This window comes from Takifugu rubripes, chromosome 1, assembly GCF_901000725.2.
Source record: "Takifugu rubripes chromosome 1, fTakRub1.2, whole genome shotgun sequence".
In the NCBI taxonomy this organism is placed as follows: domain Eukaryota; kingdom Metazoa; phylum Chordata; class Actinopteri; order Tetraodontiformes; family Tetraodontidae; genus Takifugu; species Takifugu rubripes.
In genome coordinates, this window is record NC_042285.1 from 14,329,818 (window position 1) to 14,349,381 (window position 19,564).

General features: G+C 42.1%; 5 protein-coding genes across 5 annotated transcripts; 2 read left to right on the forward strand and 3 right to left on the reverse strand.

Moving 5' to 3' along the window:
• Positions 1 to 217: 217 nt before the first annotated feature.
• LOC101079805 (gamma-crystallin M3-like) lies at positions 218 to 1,018 on the reverse strand. Its single transcript, XM_003961640.2, has 3 exons — positions 944 to 1,018; positions 609 to 851; positions 218 to 522 (listed from the first exon to the last, which is right to left on the reverse strand). The coding sequence occupies exons 1-3, from the start codon at positions 950 to 952 to the stop codon at positions 253 to 255; spliced, it is 522 nt and encodes a 173-aa protein (XP_003961689.1). The 5' UTR covers positions 953 to 1,018; the 3' UTR covers positions 218 to 252.
• A 1,677-nt stretch (positions 1,019 to 2,695) lies between these two features.
• On the reverse strand, positions 2,696 to 3,531 carry LOC115250974 (gamma-crystallin M3-like). Its single transcript, XM_029841433.1, has 3 exons — positions 3,499 to 3,531; positions 3,153 to 3,401; positions 2,696 to 3,046 (listed from the first exon to the last, which is right to left on the reverse strand). The coding sequence occupies exons 1-3, from the start codon at positions 3,505 to 3,507 to the stop codon at positions 2,765 to 2,767; spliced, it is 540 nt and encodes a 179-aa protein (XP_029697293.1). The 5' UTR covers positions 3,508 to 3,531; the 3' UTR covers positions 2,696 to 2,764.
• Positions 3,532 to 5,365: 1,834 nt separating this feature from the next.
• On the reverse strand, positions 5,366 to 6,374 carry LOC101079575 (gamma-crystallin M3-like). Its single transcript, XM_003961639.2, has 3 exons — positions 6,330 to 6,374; positions 6,011 to 6,250; positions 5,366 to 5,706 (listed from the first exon to the last, which is right to left on the reverse strand). The coding sequence occupies exons 1-3, from the start codon at positions 6,336 to 6,338 to the stop codon at positions 5,431 to 5,433; spliced, it is 525 nt and encodes a 174-aa protein (XP_003961688.2). The 5' UTR covers positions 6,339 to 6,374; the 3' UTR covers positions 5,366 to 5,430.
• A 1,008-nt stretch (positions 6,375 to 7,382) lies between these two features.
• Positions 7,383 to 8,653, forward strand: LOC101079351 (gamma-crystallin M2-like). The gene is made up of 3 exons (XM_003961638.2): positions 7,383 to 7,430; positions 7,580 to 7,822; positions 8,185 to 8,653. Exons 1-3 carry the CDS (start codon positions 7,422 to 7,424, stop codon positions 8,458 to 8,460), a joined length of 528 nt encoding a protein of 175 aa, XP_003961687.1. The 5' UTR covers positions 7,383 to 7,421; the 3' UTR covers positions 8,461 to 8,653.
• A 988-nt stretch (positions 8,654 to 9,641) lies between these two features.
• LOC101074993 (gamma-crystallin B-like) lies at positions 9,642 to 10,553 on the forward strand. The gene is made up of 3 exons (XM_003961704.3): positions 9,642 to 9,659; positions 9,817 to 10,059; positions 10,196 to 10,553. Exons 1-3 carry the CDS (start codon positions 9,642 to 9,644, stop codon positions 10,460 to 10,462), a joined length of 528 nt encoding a protein of 175 aa, XP_003961753.2. The 3' UTR covers positions 10,463 to 10,553.
• The last annotated feature ends 9,011 nt before the right edge of the window (positions 10,554 to 19,564 follow it).

Genomic DNA, 19,564 nt, shown 5'->3' on the forward strand with positions numbered 1-19,564 from the left:
TCTTTACTTGTCAGTTGAATTTTGAAGCAAAGGGGGATGCAGTCCTTCAATGTCTCGATGTGAGACTCGTGATATTTAATAGATCTTAATCTCTTTTCTAAGAACTGTATATTGTTGTTCCTCAGCTTTTGTTTTGGACTATCGACTACATTTTTGCTTCATTTTGCTTTGTTTTTATAGAGAAAGAAACATGTGGAAAAAGTCATAACACCAAACTCTAAAATGAAATTGTTTTATTTAAACCACAAATTCTTAGCACATATCCATGATACGCCTCATGCTCATAAATCTGCTCATGCCGTGGTCCCTGAAGCTCCTGTACTCCCCAGGCCTCAGGTACATCATCCTGCCTCTGAAGTGAGGCTGTTCATACAGCAGCCAGTGGCCGTCCATCACCTGAGAGGACTGGCAGTCAGACATACGGTAGCGGTCCTGGATGTTGTCACAGTCGTCAGTCAGCTCGTTCATCTGACCACTGAAGTTCTCCCTCTCATAGATCTTCATCCTGAACTGGCCTCTGTGCTGTTTTGGTGGATAAAAAAAGCAACATTTTAAATCCCAGAATTTTACAGAAAAACTGTTCAAAACCTTTCCAGGTGTGGACCTACCATGGGAATCATACGACACGACCTGATGCCACCACTCATTCCCATCATGCTCATGGAATCGGCGTACTCTCCCCTCTTCATGAAATACTGGTTTCCCATGAAGTTGGGCCTATCGTACACCATGAAGCAGCCGCTCTCCACCCGGCAGGACTGACACCTGCTCAGGTAGGAGGTCAGCTCAGAGCAGTCGCTGCTGGTCTCATAAGAGCGACCCTGGAAGTTCCTCTCCTCGTAGAAGATGATCTGTAAAAAAAAAAAAAAAAAAAAAAGGCAAAACAAGTTAAATGATTTGAAGGCAAAATAAAACTTGTCTCCTATTTGGAACTGTTTCCTACCTTTCCCATGGTGGATGGCTGTTTCTGGATACACTCAGAGAACAAACAAGCAGATCAGTTCAGTTTGATGCCCCGCCAGTGTGGATCAGGTGCATTTATACCTGGTCAACGACAAAGACTGCGGCCCTTCTATTGTTCAAAATCCTGACATGGCAGTATTTTATAGAAGCCTATAGAATTTCAAGTTGCTTATTCATACACTCATGGGGTCATAACCTGTGTACAGAATTTTCCTTTGAAAATGGCTCTGGAGTTTATTGTATTGCTACTTTTAGTTTAACACTCACATTAATACACTACAAATGCTTGTTGTTTTGTGTACCTTTTTCTAAATGTAGAAATGAGGTTTATGTGTGTTTACACACACACACACACACACTCTTGCCATGCAGCAAGAGAAGGAGCTACTGATAGTTCTCAGACAAGGCAAAGAAGGGTTATTGAGAATGTTTGCCAGTTTAGATATCATTTTTCTTCTTCTTTCCTGAAAAGGAAAAAGTTCTAAATCTTTATCATTTTGTTGAGACTCTGTTGTTCACTTTATGATTTACATTATATAAAAATATGTACTGTGTATATTATTGGGAAACCACGGTGTAATTCTTAATAATGTCTCTGGATCTTCAGAATGTGTTGACTTTGTCTCCTTTTCTGAAGGAGGAAATGTTTATGGAACTGGAACTAACGAAAAGTCAACAAAGGCATGAATCCCAAAACATAAAATCTGAAAATGTGACCTTGAATGTGAACATCATAATATAGAAATAAAGGATTTATTCAGAAGGGCTCAGCTTTTTTAATCAGTCTGGAAATAAATACTTTGTTCCTAAAGGTTTGCTAGAGAATTAAAGGTTTTAATCAACTTAATCAACAAGGCAAACATTTATATTTAAACCCCTCTGGTCGTTCACTCAAAGATCGATCCAGTGGCCTCATTACTACAACCACTGAAAATGAATATTTTAGTTTAGAATGAACTAATATTATGTTTAGCCAAATGTATCCAAACCACATTTCGATTTGCAAGTCCTACTATTGTTTTCACAAATACCAGTTGTTTATTGACACCACACTAGCTTATTCAGTTCTACCAGCGCTTGGATAGATGTGCTTCTGTATGCTTCTCTCTTGTAGCATGAAGTATGTATTTAATGTAGACCTCACTAAGGGCCTGGGTCAGATGGACACGATTACTTCTCTGTGGCTGCAGCAAATCCCTCAACTAGACAGTCTTTTAAACGTTGCTAGCTGCTGCAGGTCCTGATATTTTTGCTGCTTGTGTTTATGAACAACAGATTTTATCTATACATAAATGTTCACTGCCTCTTTTACTGAAGTGCACTGAAGTGAGGAAGGTAAAGTAGTGCCTGGAGTATAATATCCCTGCACTGATACATAATGGAGACCCTCAAAGCTAGAATTTTAGTCACTGGATTATGTGTGAAAGCCTTCAAATATTCATATAATTCTTATACGATAAATGCTGGTGCCCTAAATTGTTTATCTTCCTTGTGGAAATATATTTCCAGTTTTTTTCTATTATTTGGAGCATGCTACTACCACTACTTCTACTACTACTACTAATAATAATAATGATAATAATAATAATAGTAATAATAGCTCTTTTAATCAAGATTTCTTTCCCCAGCTGTGTGATGGGGTTACTGAAAATCATCTCTAACCAGATGCTGATATGCAGACACATATTTTGCCTTTCATTTGTCAGAAACATGGGTCTGAGTGACTTTGTGATACTTGGAATAATACTTTTATTTATTCTTTCTTGATATTTTTTGTTTACATTCTCTCAAGCCCAAGTTTTTAGCAGGAGTCCATGATCCGACGGATGGAGCCGATCCTCATGTCCATGGGGCCCGTTCCCATGTCTCTCATGCTCCTGTACTCCCCAGGCCTCAGGTACATCATCCTGCCTCTGAAGTGAGGCTGCTCGTACAGCAGCCAGTGGCCGTCCATCACATGAGCAGACTGGCAGTCAGAGATACGATAACGATCTTGAATGTTGTCACAGTCTTCCATCAGCTCGTTCATCTGGCCTCCAAAGTTCTCCTTCTCATAGATCCTCATCCTGAATGGACCTCTGTGCTGTTAGATGGCAAGATCACTTTAGAATTAAAACGCTGTTTCGAGTCATCGTTCCATTTAGAGTTAGAAATGAGTTACAATCACAAATCATGCGAAATCTTGGTACCATGGGGATCATGCGGCATGAGCGGATGCAGTCGCTCATGCTCATTCCCATCAGACGCTGGTTGTCAGGGTACTCTCCCCTCCTCGCGAGCATTTGGTGACCCATGTAGTTAGGGCGCTCGTAGACCATGAAGCAGCCGCTCTCCACCCTGCAGGAGTTGCAGCGGCTCAGGTAGGAGGTCAGCTCTGCACAGTCACTGCTGGTCTCATAGGAGCGACCCTGGAAGTTCTTGTCCTCATAGAAGATGATCTGGAAATAATAGATTTAAAAGTAAGCGTATCATTAATTTCAAGTTGTGGCATGTAAATATACTTGCTTAAAATGCCCATAAAAAATAGTGTCTCACTCTGCCCATCCTGGTGTCCAGTTCTATCCCTGATTGCTCTGGTACTTTGCCCAGCCATACTCTCACTTTTATACCCTTCATGATAGTCAAATCATCTATGGAGCTATTGTTTTGAATATCTGACTCAGCAGTACTGCATGCAGGGGTATAATGTTTGTTAAATCGCTCTGTAAATGGTTATTATCCTCCACTGTATGCACGTAGTGCAGTGCCAACAGTAGCAGTTCAGCTGTGCTGTGGCTGTGACAGCAGCAAATGTATCCGCTGGGATTCTTTGTGCTGTGACATACATTTATACCAACAAAATTTACATTATGCTTCTGTTATTAATCTTCTGCTTACTGTTATTAAAAATGCAGGAGCTACAAAAGTTGAGTTAGCACACAACACCACTCCCACAGTTGCCTTAAGTCAATTCAGTTAAGACCAACTGTATTTGATATTAACTGCTACCATTTCAGATATGATCTATCTATCTATCTATCTATCTATCTATCTATCTATCTATCTATCTATCTATCTATCTATCTATCTATCTGTCTGTCTACCTCTCTGTCTATCTGTCTGTCTGTCTGTCTGTCTGTCGGTCGGTCGGTCGGTCGGTCGGTCGGTCGGTCGGTCGGTCTGTCTGTCTGTCTGTCTGTCTGTCTGTCTGTCTGTCTGTCTGTCTGTCTGTCTGTCTGTCTGTCTTTCTACATACCTTTTTCCACTTGTAGTCTATTATCTCTTTGGCAATCAAACATATTGTGAATCCAAATACTTCCCATGAACATTCTTTTACAGCTGATACCTGATTGACACCATTTTATAAAAATCCACTCACACTACATGTTAAAATAAAAGAAACCTACATAATACAATAAGGTTCACTTTGTGTCATTTCTCAAAATACATTTTGGCTAACTTGAACTGCTTTAATCCAGCTGATGAAAACTGGACAGTTCCAGAATACTGGGCAGAGAATAGAATAGAAACGGTCAACAATTGCTTGAAAACCATGGATTTGACCGTTAATGAGTGTATATTAGAGGGCTAGCTAAACTGTCTGGCACTGGTGACAGGGGACGTACTCGAAAGCTTGGAAACACAACAAATAACATGGTAAGCCAGTAACACTCTGGATGGGACACTGAGATAAAGCTTGCTGACCCGTCGGCAGAGGGCTCCGGGTCAATGGTACACCTAGTGCACACTGTTGGTAGCAGAGGAGACCCGCAAGAGTGAAGCTACGCCCTTTTAGCTGCAACCTGACAGAAAAGGGGAATGTTTGGCGTGAATAGTGTGCAAAACAGTGTTCATAACAGAATATCAGAGTGGAAACACAAGGTTTGAGCAAAAGCACTCAGGTGTAAGAATTTTTATTTTTTTTAAAAAAGGTTTTTACTTTTGATAAAGACAGGAATCTTTAGCCACAGATGTGGACCTCACTAATTGCTCAGAGCCACTTCCAGGACTCTTGTTTTAGTTTAACATGATTTTTATGCATTAGGAGTTGCTATAAAGCTCTACTAATGGCCCATTAAATCATTTAAAAAGATACACATAGTATTTTCATATTTTAAAATATACTTTATTTTTTACTTGGCAAGATTTTTTTAGAAGTTTATTTCTTTCTTTTTTCAGGCTTTAATGTTCCCCCCATGATTTTCTTCTCGATTTATTTTAATGGATATAATAAATGACAGATGTCCAACCTTTAATAGGGTATAAGTGTTTAAAGCTTTTCTAGAGTGACTTTTATTGTTGGAAAAAAAGAGTGTGTAGAAACAAAAGCTCATACAATAAAAGCTTCGTATAAACTCTACATAATTGGTGTATGTGTGATTCCCTGTATGCACAGACAGATGACCATGATGATACCATGAGGTGAGGTTTGATCACTTTTTTATTTTCATTTTTTTATTTTCTTCTCAGTAGTAAAGCAAAGTTGCCTTAACAGGAATCCATGATGCGCCGGACAGAGCTGAGCCTCATGCCACTGAATCCCACATCTCTCATGCTCCTGTACTCCCCAGGCCTCAGGTACATCATCCTGCCCCTGAAGTGAGGCTGCTCATACAGCAGCCAGTGGCCGTCCAGGACGTTGCAGGACTGGCAGTCGGACATGCGGTAGCGGTCCTGGATGTTGTCACAGTCTTCCATCAGCTCGTGACTCTGACCCTGGAAGTTCTCCCTCTCATAGATCCTCATCCTGTAAGTGCCTCTGTGCTGTTGATGGGATGAGGAAAAATCAGATTCTCCTAATAGTCGCTGTTAACTGTGTCAAATGTTTGAGTAATTGCACTTGGGTTGCTTTAACTGTTTGATTTTACAATTGATACACACAACAGGAATCTTAACAGATGGAATCTATTGCACACTCAACTATAATTACAATGTTATTTACCACTGCAGTATAATAAAGCATTTGACTGTATTGCTAGCTATGCCTTGTATTATATGTAATGTCTATCATCTATAATATGAATCTATGATAGATGTAATAAGACAAGATGTTTCGAAGGTTGCATACTTGAGGAATGAGACGGCAGGATCGGATAGAGTCGCTCATGCCGAAAGATATGTAGTCAGAGTATTCACCCCTCCGGAGGAAATACTGGTTTCCCATGAAGTTGGGACGGTCGTAGACCATGAAGCAGCCGCTCTCCACCCTGCAGGAGGAGCACCTGTTCAGGTAGGAGGTCATGTCCGAGCAGTCGCTCATGCACTCATAGGAGCGACCCTGGAAGTTCTTGTCCTCATAAAAGATGATCTTGAAAGGAAAAAAAGGGAAATTAGATTTCCCGCATTTGTTTAGACAGGACAGTGTTTCTGCTCCACTCTCTACATACCTTGCCCATGTTTGTTGCTGTGTTCTGTGGGAATCTGTCCAAAGCTCTGCTGCTGCTAGGCAGCTTTTATACGTTATAGGCATTGTTGCAGGGCTTTGTCATTCAAATTCTCTGGAAGCTGATGAATAAGCAGCTCTGTGATCTCTGATAATTTCATTTGTGCTATCATGATAACACGGGGGAAATGAGTGGAAAGAACAAGAGACCGGGCTGAATTTTGACTGTTTATTTTACAGTCCAAGTTACCAGAAGGAATTGTTCTCTGTTAATTTGATGTGTTCATTTGAACGGGACACCCCGGGACATAATAACCACAGAAACCATTTTAGCTTTTGCTCTTTATCTCATTCGTAGTTAGGAGTAAGCAAATTTTAAAAATCATGTCCCTTCGTGGCTGATTTAAACACTCCCCTGTGTGTTGCCTGGGAAATAAATATTTTGAAATAAATGTTGGATGTGATTGTTCATTGTTATGAGGAGTCATAAAATATACTGATATAAATGCCATGGCAACAGCAGTGGAAGTCATTACTGATGAAACTTTTGCCTTTGTGTTTGTGTTAAAGTTGAGCTTCCGCACAGTCAAAAGCTGTCTGGAATTACTTGATGAGACAGTAGAAAGAAGAAAAACAATTTATTCTGAGGTTCCTTCTAAGACTAAACACTATTTGCTCAAGTCCTAGTCGCGCTGTGTTAAGCCATCTTAGTGACCTTTGATTATATTCTCTGCTTTTCAGTAGAAGAAACTTGTAACTGTAACTAAATCTCACAGGGTGGTCATAATCATACTATGAGATTTAATGAATTTTTTTGGCAAAACCTTTTTTTGAACCATGAAACAGAACTGCTGATGCAGACCAAGCATCAATGCATCTGCTGGTAAATTTATATGTCACTATTGGCACTTCTTTGATACGTGAGATCATCAAATGAGAACAAAGGGAAATCAAACATGACCAAAACATTTTGCTGATATGCAAATCAAGCTAATTAGGATGACAATAGCTTTCTGTCATCTGCACATTCTGCACTTTGATATAAACCACACCAGCACAGCTTCAGCTGGGTGGGAGGCAAAGCAGTTACTTAACAATGGGGAAGGTGAGGAAAAGAAGAACTTGTTTTAATGTCTCTTGAGGCTGCATCTCCAGTGCATGTAACATCTTTTTCTGTGTAGTTAAGCTGCTGTTATCTTTGTTTAAATGTTGGCATGGTGCATGCATGAATTCTTTTGTTTTCGGTTTGCTCAGATTGTGTTTTTTGAGGATAAGAATTTTCAAGGGCGAAGCTACGAGTGCGCCAGCGACACTCCTGACCTGCGCACGTACTTCAGCCGCTGCAACTCCATCAAGGTGCAGAGTGGCTGCTGGGTGCTGTACGAGCACCCCAACTACACTGGCAACCAGTACGTCCTCAGCCATGGGGAGTACCCTGATCACCAACAGTGGATGGGCTTCAACGAGAGCATCAAGTCGTGCCGTGCAATCAAAAACGTAAGCTCGGGATCCAGAGCGGGACTTTTGGCTCACACTGTTTTTGATGTCCTATTAGGAAAAAGGTAGCTGTTGAAAATCCTCTGGGAAAAAAGCAAAGACCTTCTTTTGTTACATTTTTATCTCAGCAGAGGGTGCCAGCTTTTGTGAAATAGCTCAGAGGACACCAACCAAATATTAACGAGCCCAATTCTAACAGAGCGCTAAAGGGCTCATCATTCGGGCAGCACATTTAACATCAATCATAGGACAGCCTGTAGACAAAATTCCTGACAGAGGGATGGGAATTAGAAAGGGGGAAAGAAAGGAAAACGATTACATATAAAAATATTAATGCTGCTTTTTTTTTTTACTTGTTCAAGGTGTATGGAAAGTCCTGGAAGATCAGATTCTATGATAAACAGGATTTTGGAGGCCAAACTGCAGAATGTGTCGTAGACTGCCCGTCAGTTTACGAGACCCTTAAGTTACGTGAGTTCCACTCATGTGTGGTGATGGATGGTGCCTGGGTACTCTATGAACAGCCAAATTACCACGGACACCAGTACTTCCTGGAACGGGGCGAGTACCACAACTACACAGACTGGGGCGCCACCTCTCCTGCTGCTGGATCCTTCCGGATGATCACCGATTTCTAGAGCATCAAGATCATGCACAGTTTTACAGCCCCTAAATAATTATATCAAGTCCTAGCTCTGGAGTCCTGACCTGGCTTCAGGTATTCCAGGAAAGTCTGGGAAACCTTCAGTCTCCCACCTGATTTTCATCTAAATTTGAATTTATATCACCACCCTGTATTGCAATGTCAATAAATGATGCATGCTCTGTCTTTTGCCTCTGTGGGTTTTTTGTTTTTTGTTTTTTATGCCCACATAGCAGACTGTGGTGCAGAAATATACTTCAACCTGGCTTCTTACTATACTGTGAAGTTAGCAATATTAAGCAAAAGTGTTCAACATGCATCAGATTTGCTAAAATAACAGGGTCCCAAACAGCCCATACCAGGAACACATGGCTCAAAAGCATCTACTCAGAGTCTTCTGCAGGTCAACTGTTGTTCTTGGTTAATGGAAATAATGGAAAACCTCAACAGAACCAAGTTCATTCTTTACAGAACAGACATCAACAGTTTTTAGAATTAGTTGTCAACAACTACAACCCTTATTATTGGTTTTGTCTCAATTTATTTATAGCTGGAAGGCTACAGCTGCTATGAGAAAACCTCATAAATGCAAGGTTTGTTTTTTCAAAAGGGCCTTCAAGAATACATCTGAGTTTGAAAATAATTGTTTTCTCATCATCTCATCATCTTCAAATAATATTTGCACATTGCTGTTCGGGACATATTATGTCGTGGTTTACTGTCTTAAACAGAAGAGCGGTCAGCTGCGGCATGGATGAAGGCAGCCAGTGGAGCCTCGTGTCATCAATATACCACCAACGGTTCAACTGTTTACCACACTGCCACGTGGCTGTAAGCCAACATCACTCGGACTCGGCCTCCTCTGCAGCCTGCACCGAGAAGGGCAGATGGTTTATTTGGGACAATACGTAGTTTATGGGATCTGGCATTGGCAGATCAGACGCTCACTTGCCGTAACAGCGGCTGCTATAAAGCTGAGCAGAATTTAAAACAATGGCAGAATGCGCCATTGTACACGTATAAATGCTGAGCTCATTAAAATGACAATGGCATCCCCCTGGCAGTGCATTTCAGTGTGCCCACATTTCTCCACATATATATAAAACAGGAGCAGGCCTGGATGCAACATTCTCTACTTAAAAGGGTGTTTTCACAAATTTGGACCGAGGCCAAAAGATGGATGCTGTGGGGAAGGTAGGGAAGCAAACCCGAGCAAAATGCTCTTCCTCCTTAAACTTAAATAACTTTATTTTACATCGAGGCCATTTAACGGGTGTGACATAAACACCCCCAGCATGTTACGAGTGGCCTGTTATGCATTACATCCGTGTCGTATCTTGTGTACTTGCAGATCATCTTCTATGAAGACAAAAACTTTCAAGGGCATTCTTTTGAGTGCAACAGCGACTGTCCTGAGCTCAACACCCACTTCAGCCGCTGCAACTCGGTCCGAGTGGAGAGCGGCGCCTGGGTCCTGTATGAGAGGCCCAATTACCTGGGTTACCAGTACATTTTGACAAAGGGAGAGTACCCGGACCACCAACGCTGGATGGGATACAATGACACCGTCAGGTCATGTCGGATCATACGAAATGTGAGTCAGTATTTTTTTGTTTTACATTTAAAAATAAATAAATCTAGTATTTAGAATGAATGACATTTTCAGCCAGTTTGCTTGCACAGTAACTAAGAGACGATCCCTTGAACTTGCATAAATGTTTGTTTTGCAGATTTCCAGTGTGTTCAGGATTCGCGTGTACGAGCGTCCTGACTTCAGCGGCCAGATGCTGGAGTGCACGGAGGATCTGAGGGATCTGGCTGATCACTGGCATCGCCATGAGGTTCAGTCTGCACAGGTCCTAGATGGCACCTGGGTCTTTTTTGAGCTTCCCAACTTCCACGGACGACAGTACCTGCTGGAGAAGGGGGAGTACCGGCGCTTCACAGAGTGGGCAGCCATGAACCCCAAAGTTGGCTCCTTCCGCCGTGTTGTTTAGTCTTTGTTTCTCTCTTAAGTTCGTGTTTTGCATCAGTGTTTTTCGAGTGTAATAAAGTAACATGCTCAGTATCATCACTCTTCCATGTCTTCATCATCATTGCCTCTGTCCTTGCTAGGATGGAGGATAATAGAATAAAGGTTTTTTAATGAGAAATGGTGGTGGTATAAATTATAATCAAATCTATAGACAATTAAAAGACTGTTGATGTTGTGCTGCATTATAGCTAAAATGCTTTTATTTTTTGGTAATTGGATATTTTCTATTTTTGTCTAATTCCGACTAAACAAATTTGGATCACATATGACACACATGACTTCCTGGAGTACGGATGAGAATATAGACAGGATCCCTGGGTAGGAAGATTTAGGAGTATTCTGCAATCCTTTGCGCTGGAGTCTGTAAACAATAAATTGTTATAGTTACCACTTTAATAAACATGAAAGTTTGTATTGTTTCAGTTTTATCTTTTAAATAATATTTCTGTTTAAATGACAGAAATATACAAAAACAAAAATGGGTGTGCATGCTCATGTGGAGATCAGGAGCTGCAGTTTAATCAGAAAGCTGTAGCCTGATGTGTTGATAATAGACACCCTTACATGATATACTGTATATTACATGAAACATAAAAATCAGAGCAGCACCACGGTCAATTCTGTTTATAATAAAGTCCCCACGAGCTTCGTTAACAATGGTTATATTGCAGATGGGCGAATAATCATATGCAGGCTTTGTGAGAAAGTGTAGATGTTACATTTGGCTCAACTTTAAGCAAATGATATTACACAACAAGGCTCCAAACAGTGTTTTGTTTGAAAGAAACAATTTATAAAGATCTTTTTGAAAGTCCATGTTTATACCTTTAACTGGAACTGAATTACACCAAACAGGAGAGCTGAATAGAAGTGATGAGTCGGGAGCTGCACACAGATGCATGTGACTGCCTCTCATCAACATTGGGATGGACCTTTCTACTCCACTGAGCTAATGGGCCAGAGGTCACTGAGCCCAGCTAAGCCTCCACACAAAGGCCTGCAGGTTGCTGATGACTCAGTGAGATTTAGCAGCTGCAGTTAGTGCTGATGCTGAGCTCAGAAAAAAGAAAAATGTGACAGACCCCAACAACACAAATGCACTTCAGCCTGCACACACTCCCAGCTGCAGCTATTCATCCCCAAAGCCTCCGTATTTACTGCGGTTTCACTCTCTGACGCTTTCAATAAATATTCTAGATGTTGTCCAGTTGTTTTAGTGGCAACATAAAGAGTCAGTGTGCACCGTCCTGTGGGTGATATTTAGAACTGCAGCTCACCCCACTGGGTCTGCTAATAGCTATGCAGAACCAGCATTAATTTATTCAACCATTTGAGCTACAATTGGGAATAAATGCATTCTTAACTATGGAATTAAACTCCATTGGACACTATAGCTGGACAAAATAAATTTGCTCTCAGTCTTTGACATCCTGTTGTCGTCTGGGCAGTCCCCCAACAAGGAGGTCATGTCCCTGTGATGTGGCTGTGTTCCCGTGACACCTGCCGTTAGTCAATAATCTCCCCGCCTTGGTGACACATCTATCCCCTTTCACAGCGTGCAGCTCCCATGCATCCTGCCCATTTGGGACCTTCATTTGAAGCACGTGGCTTTAGAGGATAAACTCGGTGGGGAAAAAAATCAGAAAGATAGAAATGGCAGGAAAGCATGTTTACAAACTCTTCCGTTTCACCAGTTAATGATATAATGATCATCAGATGTGAAACACGACACATTCGTGCATTCATAAGACCAGGTGATGTAAATTCAAAGTTTTATAAATCGCTAGACTCTAAACTTGGCCGTGATACATAGCAAAAGAGGTGCTACTACATAGTAATTATGCCCATATTTTTGCTGCTATTCTCTTTTCCTACTATTTTGAGAAAGTAAAAATGAAAATAGGCATGAGCAACTAGAAGCAACAATCAAATACCGTACCTACTTAATAAGTAAATGAAAGAGCCTCAATAATACAGTAAATAATATTGCATATTATATAAAATAATTTAATATTAAGTGAAATTTTCTTCTTAAATTCATGTTAAAACAAGTAGCATTGTTTTTTAGACTAAGGTAAATAAAAATGATTTTGTTTCGTGTCTCTTCTGTCTGTTTGATATTTCGGGGTTTATTTTACTTTGTAAACCACAAGATGGCAGAATTGTACACACTAACAATCAATGGCGAACAACGTCGACAAGAAAAATAATGGCGCAAATGGATTTTTATCTTCTTCTATAATTTAGTGATAACAATCCTAACACGAGAAGAGAGATTTGTTTTATTTATAAAACATTCTGATGCAGATAAGAACTCTGAGGGGAAGAATTTTGCTGTGAGCTGAGTGATTTGATGCAGTACATAACTATACGCAGTCAATACATAAGTCCTCACATTCACAGTGAATATGGATTTTTGCATTCCAGCCCTCCTCTTGCTATAGCTTGTCTATATTTGAACTAAAGCTTTACTGGGGAGCCTGGTATGACATCAAGCTGGGTGAAGGGCATCATTGCCATGGAAACCCATCTCCCTCTGTTTCTGTATGATCTGATACAGCATGCATTTAAGAACATGAAAGCGATATTATTGCAGACATGCATCCCTGCACGACCGACAGATACAGTATATCTGTGGAAGGGAAGCTGCCACACCAGTGCAGGAAGGCTGGACATCCCAAAATGGCAAAGAAAAAAAAGGTTCTTTGACAGCAGCTGTTACCTGTAGTAGCACGCTATTACATACCGGTAAATAATTTTTGTTTCATGCAAAAATAGGGCACATTTACATGTGAGTATGCTTTTTTTGTAGAGTTAATTTGATCATTATTGTGCAGAACTGTGAAATATATTATTTACCACATTTTGGAGTGACTCTAAAAGATATTGATTGCGTGACAAAGACGTACCAAAGATTTCGATATTAACGCAGCATGTCTGTACTGGTGGTAGTGTGAGGGATGCAGATCGGGCTTTTAGTGTTCTGACGTAGATCATAACAAATATTTCATGTCTGCCACAGAGATGAACTCTGCAACATTTCCAAGCCTCATTCAAGTCAAAAATCCCACAGATGGCTTTAATTGTACAGCACCTCCATTCGCCATGTGTGCCAAGATAAACAAAGCTTTATGACTGATGAGGGGGAGGGCAAGAACGACTGCAGTGTCCAACACACACTAAGCAGGCCATGTATGCACACACATGCACAGGAATAGGACAGCGCTGCCTGTCCGGGAGTGTTTACACTGCAGTGTGAGGGGGATCCTGGGAGGCAGCTATTTTTAGCTCCAGTTTCATCATTCCTCTCTTTCTGCCCTGCGTACAGCTGCACACTGCTGCTGCATTCTAATGAAGAGGATGACTGATTTGTGCTGGAGAACACTTTCCTCTGAGGGACGTTTCAGTATATCTTCAGTGTTTTGGGGCAGCTTTTACAAATTCAAACGCACTGCTATTTCTGGGTCGTATCACAAACCTTTCGACATTTTGCCTTAATTCTGAATACGTTTCGTCATCATGAGCATCTTACTGAGAGACTAGTTTCAGCTGTGTCCTTTTAAATACAGGGTCACTTGATTTCGCTTAAAAAATGACAGGTTACATTTATAAAGGGCCCATAAAGGTGTAAGAAAATGAAATTAAATGAAGCTGTGTAAGTCCACAATTAATGACCAGACAGACTAACGGAAGAGATCTTTAATGAATTAACCAAACAGAGCCTTTTGTTTTGTTTCTTGTCTGACTGATTCTGTGGTATTCTCTTTAAAGGGACATTGTCCTGGAGACGGCCCAAAACAACCCAACTCATGCTTGACTCATTGGTTCCCAAAGCAAGGTCTATTGATAGTTCTCATGGAATGGAAAATGGACATAACTGGGATGAACTTGTATTTTCCTTTTTCATTCCCTCATGTTAGTTTTTCAACTGCAGGCTTTGGCACTTCTCTTACACATCATGAGATTTGGATTTGCTTTGTTATTACAGGATCTATTCTTAGAAATGTAAACCAAGATTTGCTTCAAAGCAGCACACTGTGGTTTGTTTGGAGAGCCTGGGTTACGTCGGTGTGCTGAGTTTCAGCCAGGAAGCAGAAGAACTACTGTAGATACATATACTCTGGGCCCACAGTCACGCCAGCAAACATGATGTTGGTGAATCCTGCAAACATCAGTGTCTTTGGTGAAGAGTTTCCATTTTCAACACCAAATTCAAGTAATTCAAAATGTAATTCCAGATCTTGCAGCACATCCATGTTCTAATGCAGTGGTCAGCATCCTGGTCCTACAAGACCCACAAGGTCTTCTGTCCTACCAGGCAGACAACAGGCAGTCATTCTCTTTTAGTTCATCAGGTATAGCTGTACTCGTTTAAACGGTTGTATGCTTTTCCAGCAGGGCTGGAAACACATTTCTGTGCCAATGTCCATCTTTTCCCTTTACATTTCAGCTCGAGTTCAGCCAGCAGGGGGGTAAGTAATAATTCCCTCTCCTGTATTTGCACTCCTGGGCAGCTAGGACAGGGCAGCATTTTTAATTAAAACTGCTGAGCCCTGGAAATTCTGGAAGGAGATTTGGCAAACACGGACAAGTGTTCTTCCTATGGTGCATCAACATGGATGATTTCAACACGACACAAACACATTTACAGCCTCCATGAGAAAACCCTCTGAAAAATTATCTTGCCTTTTTTCCAGCTCCATTTTCATTTTTTTTTATTTAAAGTCCTTTACTGATCCAGCAGATAACACTGGGCTTATAGTTCCCTGCAAAACATGTCATGATGTATGTCTTGGTTAGATATTGACCGCAGCTCATTTCTAATTTTAGACCGTGACAAAGTCACGTACACCATCTCCTGAATTACCTCTGAAATGCTAAAGGACTTCATGCATGTTAAACCCCAACATGAGGCTGTGCTGGTCTATCTTGGTAACAAAAAAGAACCTTGGAAACTTAAAAGGAGTGATGGGTGTTCAAGGGCACCTGTGAAACGATTATGATGGAGAGACACCTTGTAATTTGTTGCATGGCTGAAGAGTCCCATCGATTTTTGCAAGAAACTGACCTGAAAGAAAGATCGGTGAATGATTCCAGCCTTTAATGCAGAGTTGATTGAAGCTGATATTAAAAATGACTTCTCCTGCACTTCTTTGCTCCATTGTGTAGATCTCCTGACTGCCTTCCTGCAATTCTTTCCCTGATCTCTTTGGCCTAATTGAACTTCCTACAGGCTGTCTGTCTGCTGTAATATGGATGGATGCCTGATGGACGACCCTGTGGTGCACATGTGGAATCTGAAATATGCCTGTGATAGAAAAACTGGTGAGTCAACCTAGGCAGCTGCCTGATAGCAGCATATGCAGGAACCTGCGCAGGCCCCCAACACTGCTTCACGAGCACCTCTGCAGAAGTGCAGAAGTGTGGGTCTCTGTGAGGCGCCTACAACCACAACTCATCTCCAGGTCCTCCCTAATACTGGTTATGTTGCAACACATCTGCAAAACTATTCCATAAGCCGTATTTTTAAATGATGCATGATAATTAAACACCCACACAGTTGTTTAGTTGGGATTTATTTTATAGTATGTTGGCTGTCTTTTCAACTCGGATAAAAGCCTGAAATATCACAAATGTATGATAAATTTTGGATTAGCGCAGTAGCAGAGCATTTGAGTGTTTGTAATCTGTGACATTACTTCATTGCACTGCGCCTTTGAGCAGAGTGAGGTTTATGTGGAGCCTGAAATTAATTCAGTACTACCAAAATTTGCTCGGTTGTCTTCTGCAGAGTTTTTGTTTTTAATGGTGCACATGTTACAATTAGCTTTCCTTCATGTGCGTTGCATAATGTGTACCGATGCGGAAATTAGTCATTATTTTATATAGGTAGCTGTTTTATGCACTTTTTATTGAGGAAAAAAAATTAAGAAAGAAGAAAGGTGTTTTGAAAAGTCCAAATTCCTCACAGTGAAGTTGCAGGAAGATTCTGTCATTTGTGACTTGCTTAATGTCGCCTGTCAGGGCTTCAGTCAAAAATAGACTCCCTGCATATTCTCTGTGGATCAGAGTGAGGACCCACTTCTGGGAAACAACACAAACGCTTACAGGAAAGGTTGCAGATTAGCTCCGATGCCGCAGTGCAGCTGTTACTGGACCTACATGTGTCCAGCGACCGACTAACCTGAATAGCTTAAAGTACCGGTAGGTATCTAATCAGAGTTTGGTCTAAGCACTGTTAAAACATGAATAAATTGTAAAATGATGTGGAACATAAAATCACGATCAGCAGCTAAAAGATGAACACATTTTAATCACAGATGTGAGCAGAAAGGTCTGACCCAGAAGGGAAGAACTCTTAAATACACAGGAAGAGTAAGAGACATTTAGCACAATTTTTGGCAAAATTATGGTGATTAAAGATGTGGAAACAGACAGAGAGGAGACAACATGAGTCAGGCACGAGTGAACAAAGAAGCTGCTCCTGAACCTGGCAGCTCTGTTCTGGAGGTTCCTGCAGTGCCTTCCAGAGGGCAGGAGGGCAAACAGACTGTGTGCAGGATGGAAGGAGTCATTAGCAATGAATGTTGCTCTTTGGAGGCACAGCTTCCTGTAGATGTCTCCAACAGAAGAGCGCAATCCTCCAGGCGCTTCAGTCGTGAGGGCGACGGTGTTCTAAAGCCGCCCCTGACAGAAAGACACTAAGATATAGAACTGGACCAGAAGAACAGCTGTTCTGCTTATTGTTACATCGATTCTCGGTGTTTCACTTTCTCTTTGTGTGCATGTAAGTGTCAGTCCTGACTGAGGGCCTGGTAGATGATACACGAACAGATGTGCATCTGAGAGGACTCCAAGATGTCAGCAGCTTCTTTTTAAACAGTGTTTGGCAGAGTGGTACTGCCAATTCTATACATTTGTCTTCTTTATCTCATCGTGGATCAAACAACAGTGTTTTGAAGACATTTTACTCTCGATTTCTGAAATCGTAATTTTGTAAAACTACCTCTGCATATGAAATATTAACATTTCAGAAATGTAAAATCAGATTCTTAAAATAACAGTTACCACTGCTTTTCTCTTAACGATTCTTTTCTCTTAACCGCTTTAGTCCTTCTGGGGTCACCAGGAGGGTTCCCAATGGGTGAAGGCAGGGTCCACCCCTGGATGAGTTGCCAGTTCATCACAGGGCCCAATATGACCATTTCCGGGTTCAATATCTTGCTCATGGGTACTTTGGCAGTGTTCCAAAGGTGTCCTGGCACCTTTCACAATATGCTTTCTCTGCACTGGGGCTTGAACCCAGAACCCTCTGCTTCTCAGCCCAGTCCCCAACAGACTGAACTACCACCACTAAACTCTTAATAATTCTGATTAATAAATTAAATATTGCAAATGGGGGCACTAACAAGGAGCCAATTCAAACAAACACATCAACACATCAACACTGTGGTGTTTGTGTTGCCAATGACTCTGTCCAATGTGCTGAAAAAAAGCCACTTGCACTCCCTGCCCTGCCCTTCTTGCCCACAGAGGTCTCCACCACTTACAAATTTTGTGTGCAGATACTTTGTTTAATGGCTGCAGGAGCAATTGGTTGTGATGCTCCAGGTTGGTTGCAACTGGAGACTGTTCCTTCACAATTTCTGCCGAATTGTCTAGTTCTTATTCTTATTCTTTTTCTTATTCTTATTATTAGTATTATTCTTCTTATTCTTCTTCTTCGTGTGAGAGGAGTGTATGTGTATGAATGTTGGCCGTCATGGCGGCCAACGCCGGTTTAACCGGCTTGAGTCGGAGGCGCGGAGTCAAGGTGGGAGCGGGCTCCGTGCTCAGTGTGGAGGAGGTGGCTCTGGCTGTGGGCCAAAAAATTGGCCACAGCTCAATTAAATCTGCCGCCCGTATGAACATGGCGGTAGTGCTGTTCCTGGCCAAGGTGGAACAGGTTATCATGTTGGTGGAGACGGGTTCCTGGTACGGGAGCTGTCCTGGCATGGGAAATTGGTGTCTCCCATCCGCAAAATGGTGTCGGGGTGTAAGTCACCGCTGCTGAGACACGTAGTGTCTCACCGCAGGCAGGTGCATATGATCCTAAATAACAGGGCGGAGGAGTTTAATTATCGGTTATATTATCGCCCTGAAATGTTTCAATTGTAACGAGGAGGGACATCTGGCCAGGGCTTGTCCGAGCCACGTTGTTCCGGACACGCCGTCGGCGGAGCCTGCCGCTCCTGCGCCCGTAGCGCTGCCGGCCCCGCGGCCCGTTCCGGCGACGAGGCGTCGGTGGCTCAGTTCAGAGGGAGGCCCCACTGCCTCGGACGAAGTGGTAACGGAGTCACAGGTGGAGGAGAAGCGGAAGTGTGTGCGTGAGAGGGAGGTGAGTGGAGGGAGCGAGATTGTGGAGATGGTGGTGGAAATTAATGGCGAGAGTGATGAATCAGGGGGGGAAGGTGGACTTAACTGAGGTGGTGTGTGATTTGAGTGGCATGATGATTGATGTTGTGTGTGATTTGAATGAACTGGGAAAAAATGGTGAGGTGATGGGTGAAACAGTTAAACTGGGTGAGGCAGGAGAGACCGGGGACACGATCCAAACAGGTGAGCTGGCTGGAGTGAGTCAAGTGATGGGTGAACTTGGGGTGCCAGGGATAGCGGCCGGTGAGGGGGGAGTGAGCGAGGTGAGGAAGCAGTGAGCACAGGTGAGTGAGGTGAGGAAGCAGTGAGCACAGTCGAGGGCGCTAGTGGTGTTTCTGAGTGGTAGCTTGTTCCCGCAAAGCGGCGTAACAAGCGTAAATGCGCAATAAAGGACAAGAGCGATAGTAAAACTGGGCGGCTGGAGGATGCAGCCGCTGGCACAGACACCAGCGACTGCGAGTCCATATCAGATTGCAGTTCACTGTCCCGCACAATGCCAGACGGGCACGACAAACAATTTGTACACTCCCAGCAGGCTAAAAAACTTCCTGACACAGACCAAGGGCATGAAGGGCCTTAATCTGGAAAAACATTTTCCCGACATGCTCCTCTTCGTCCAGTCGGCGAGTCATTTAATTAAACATAGGGC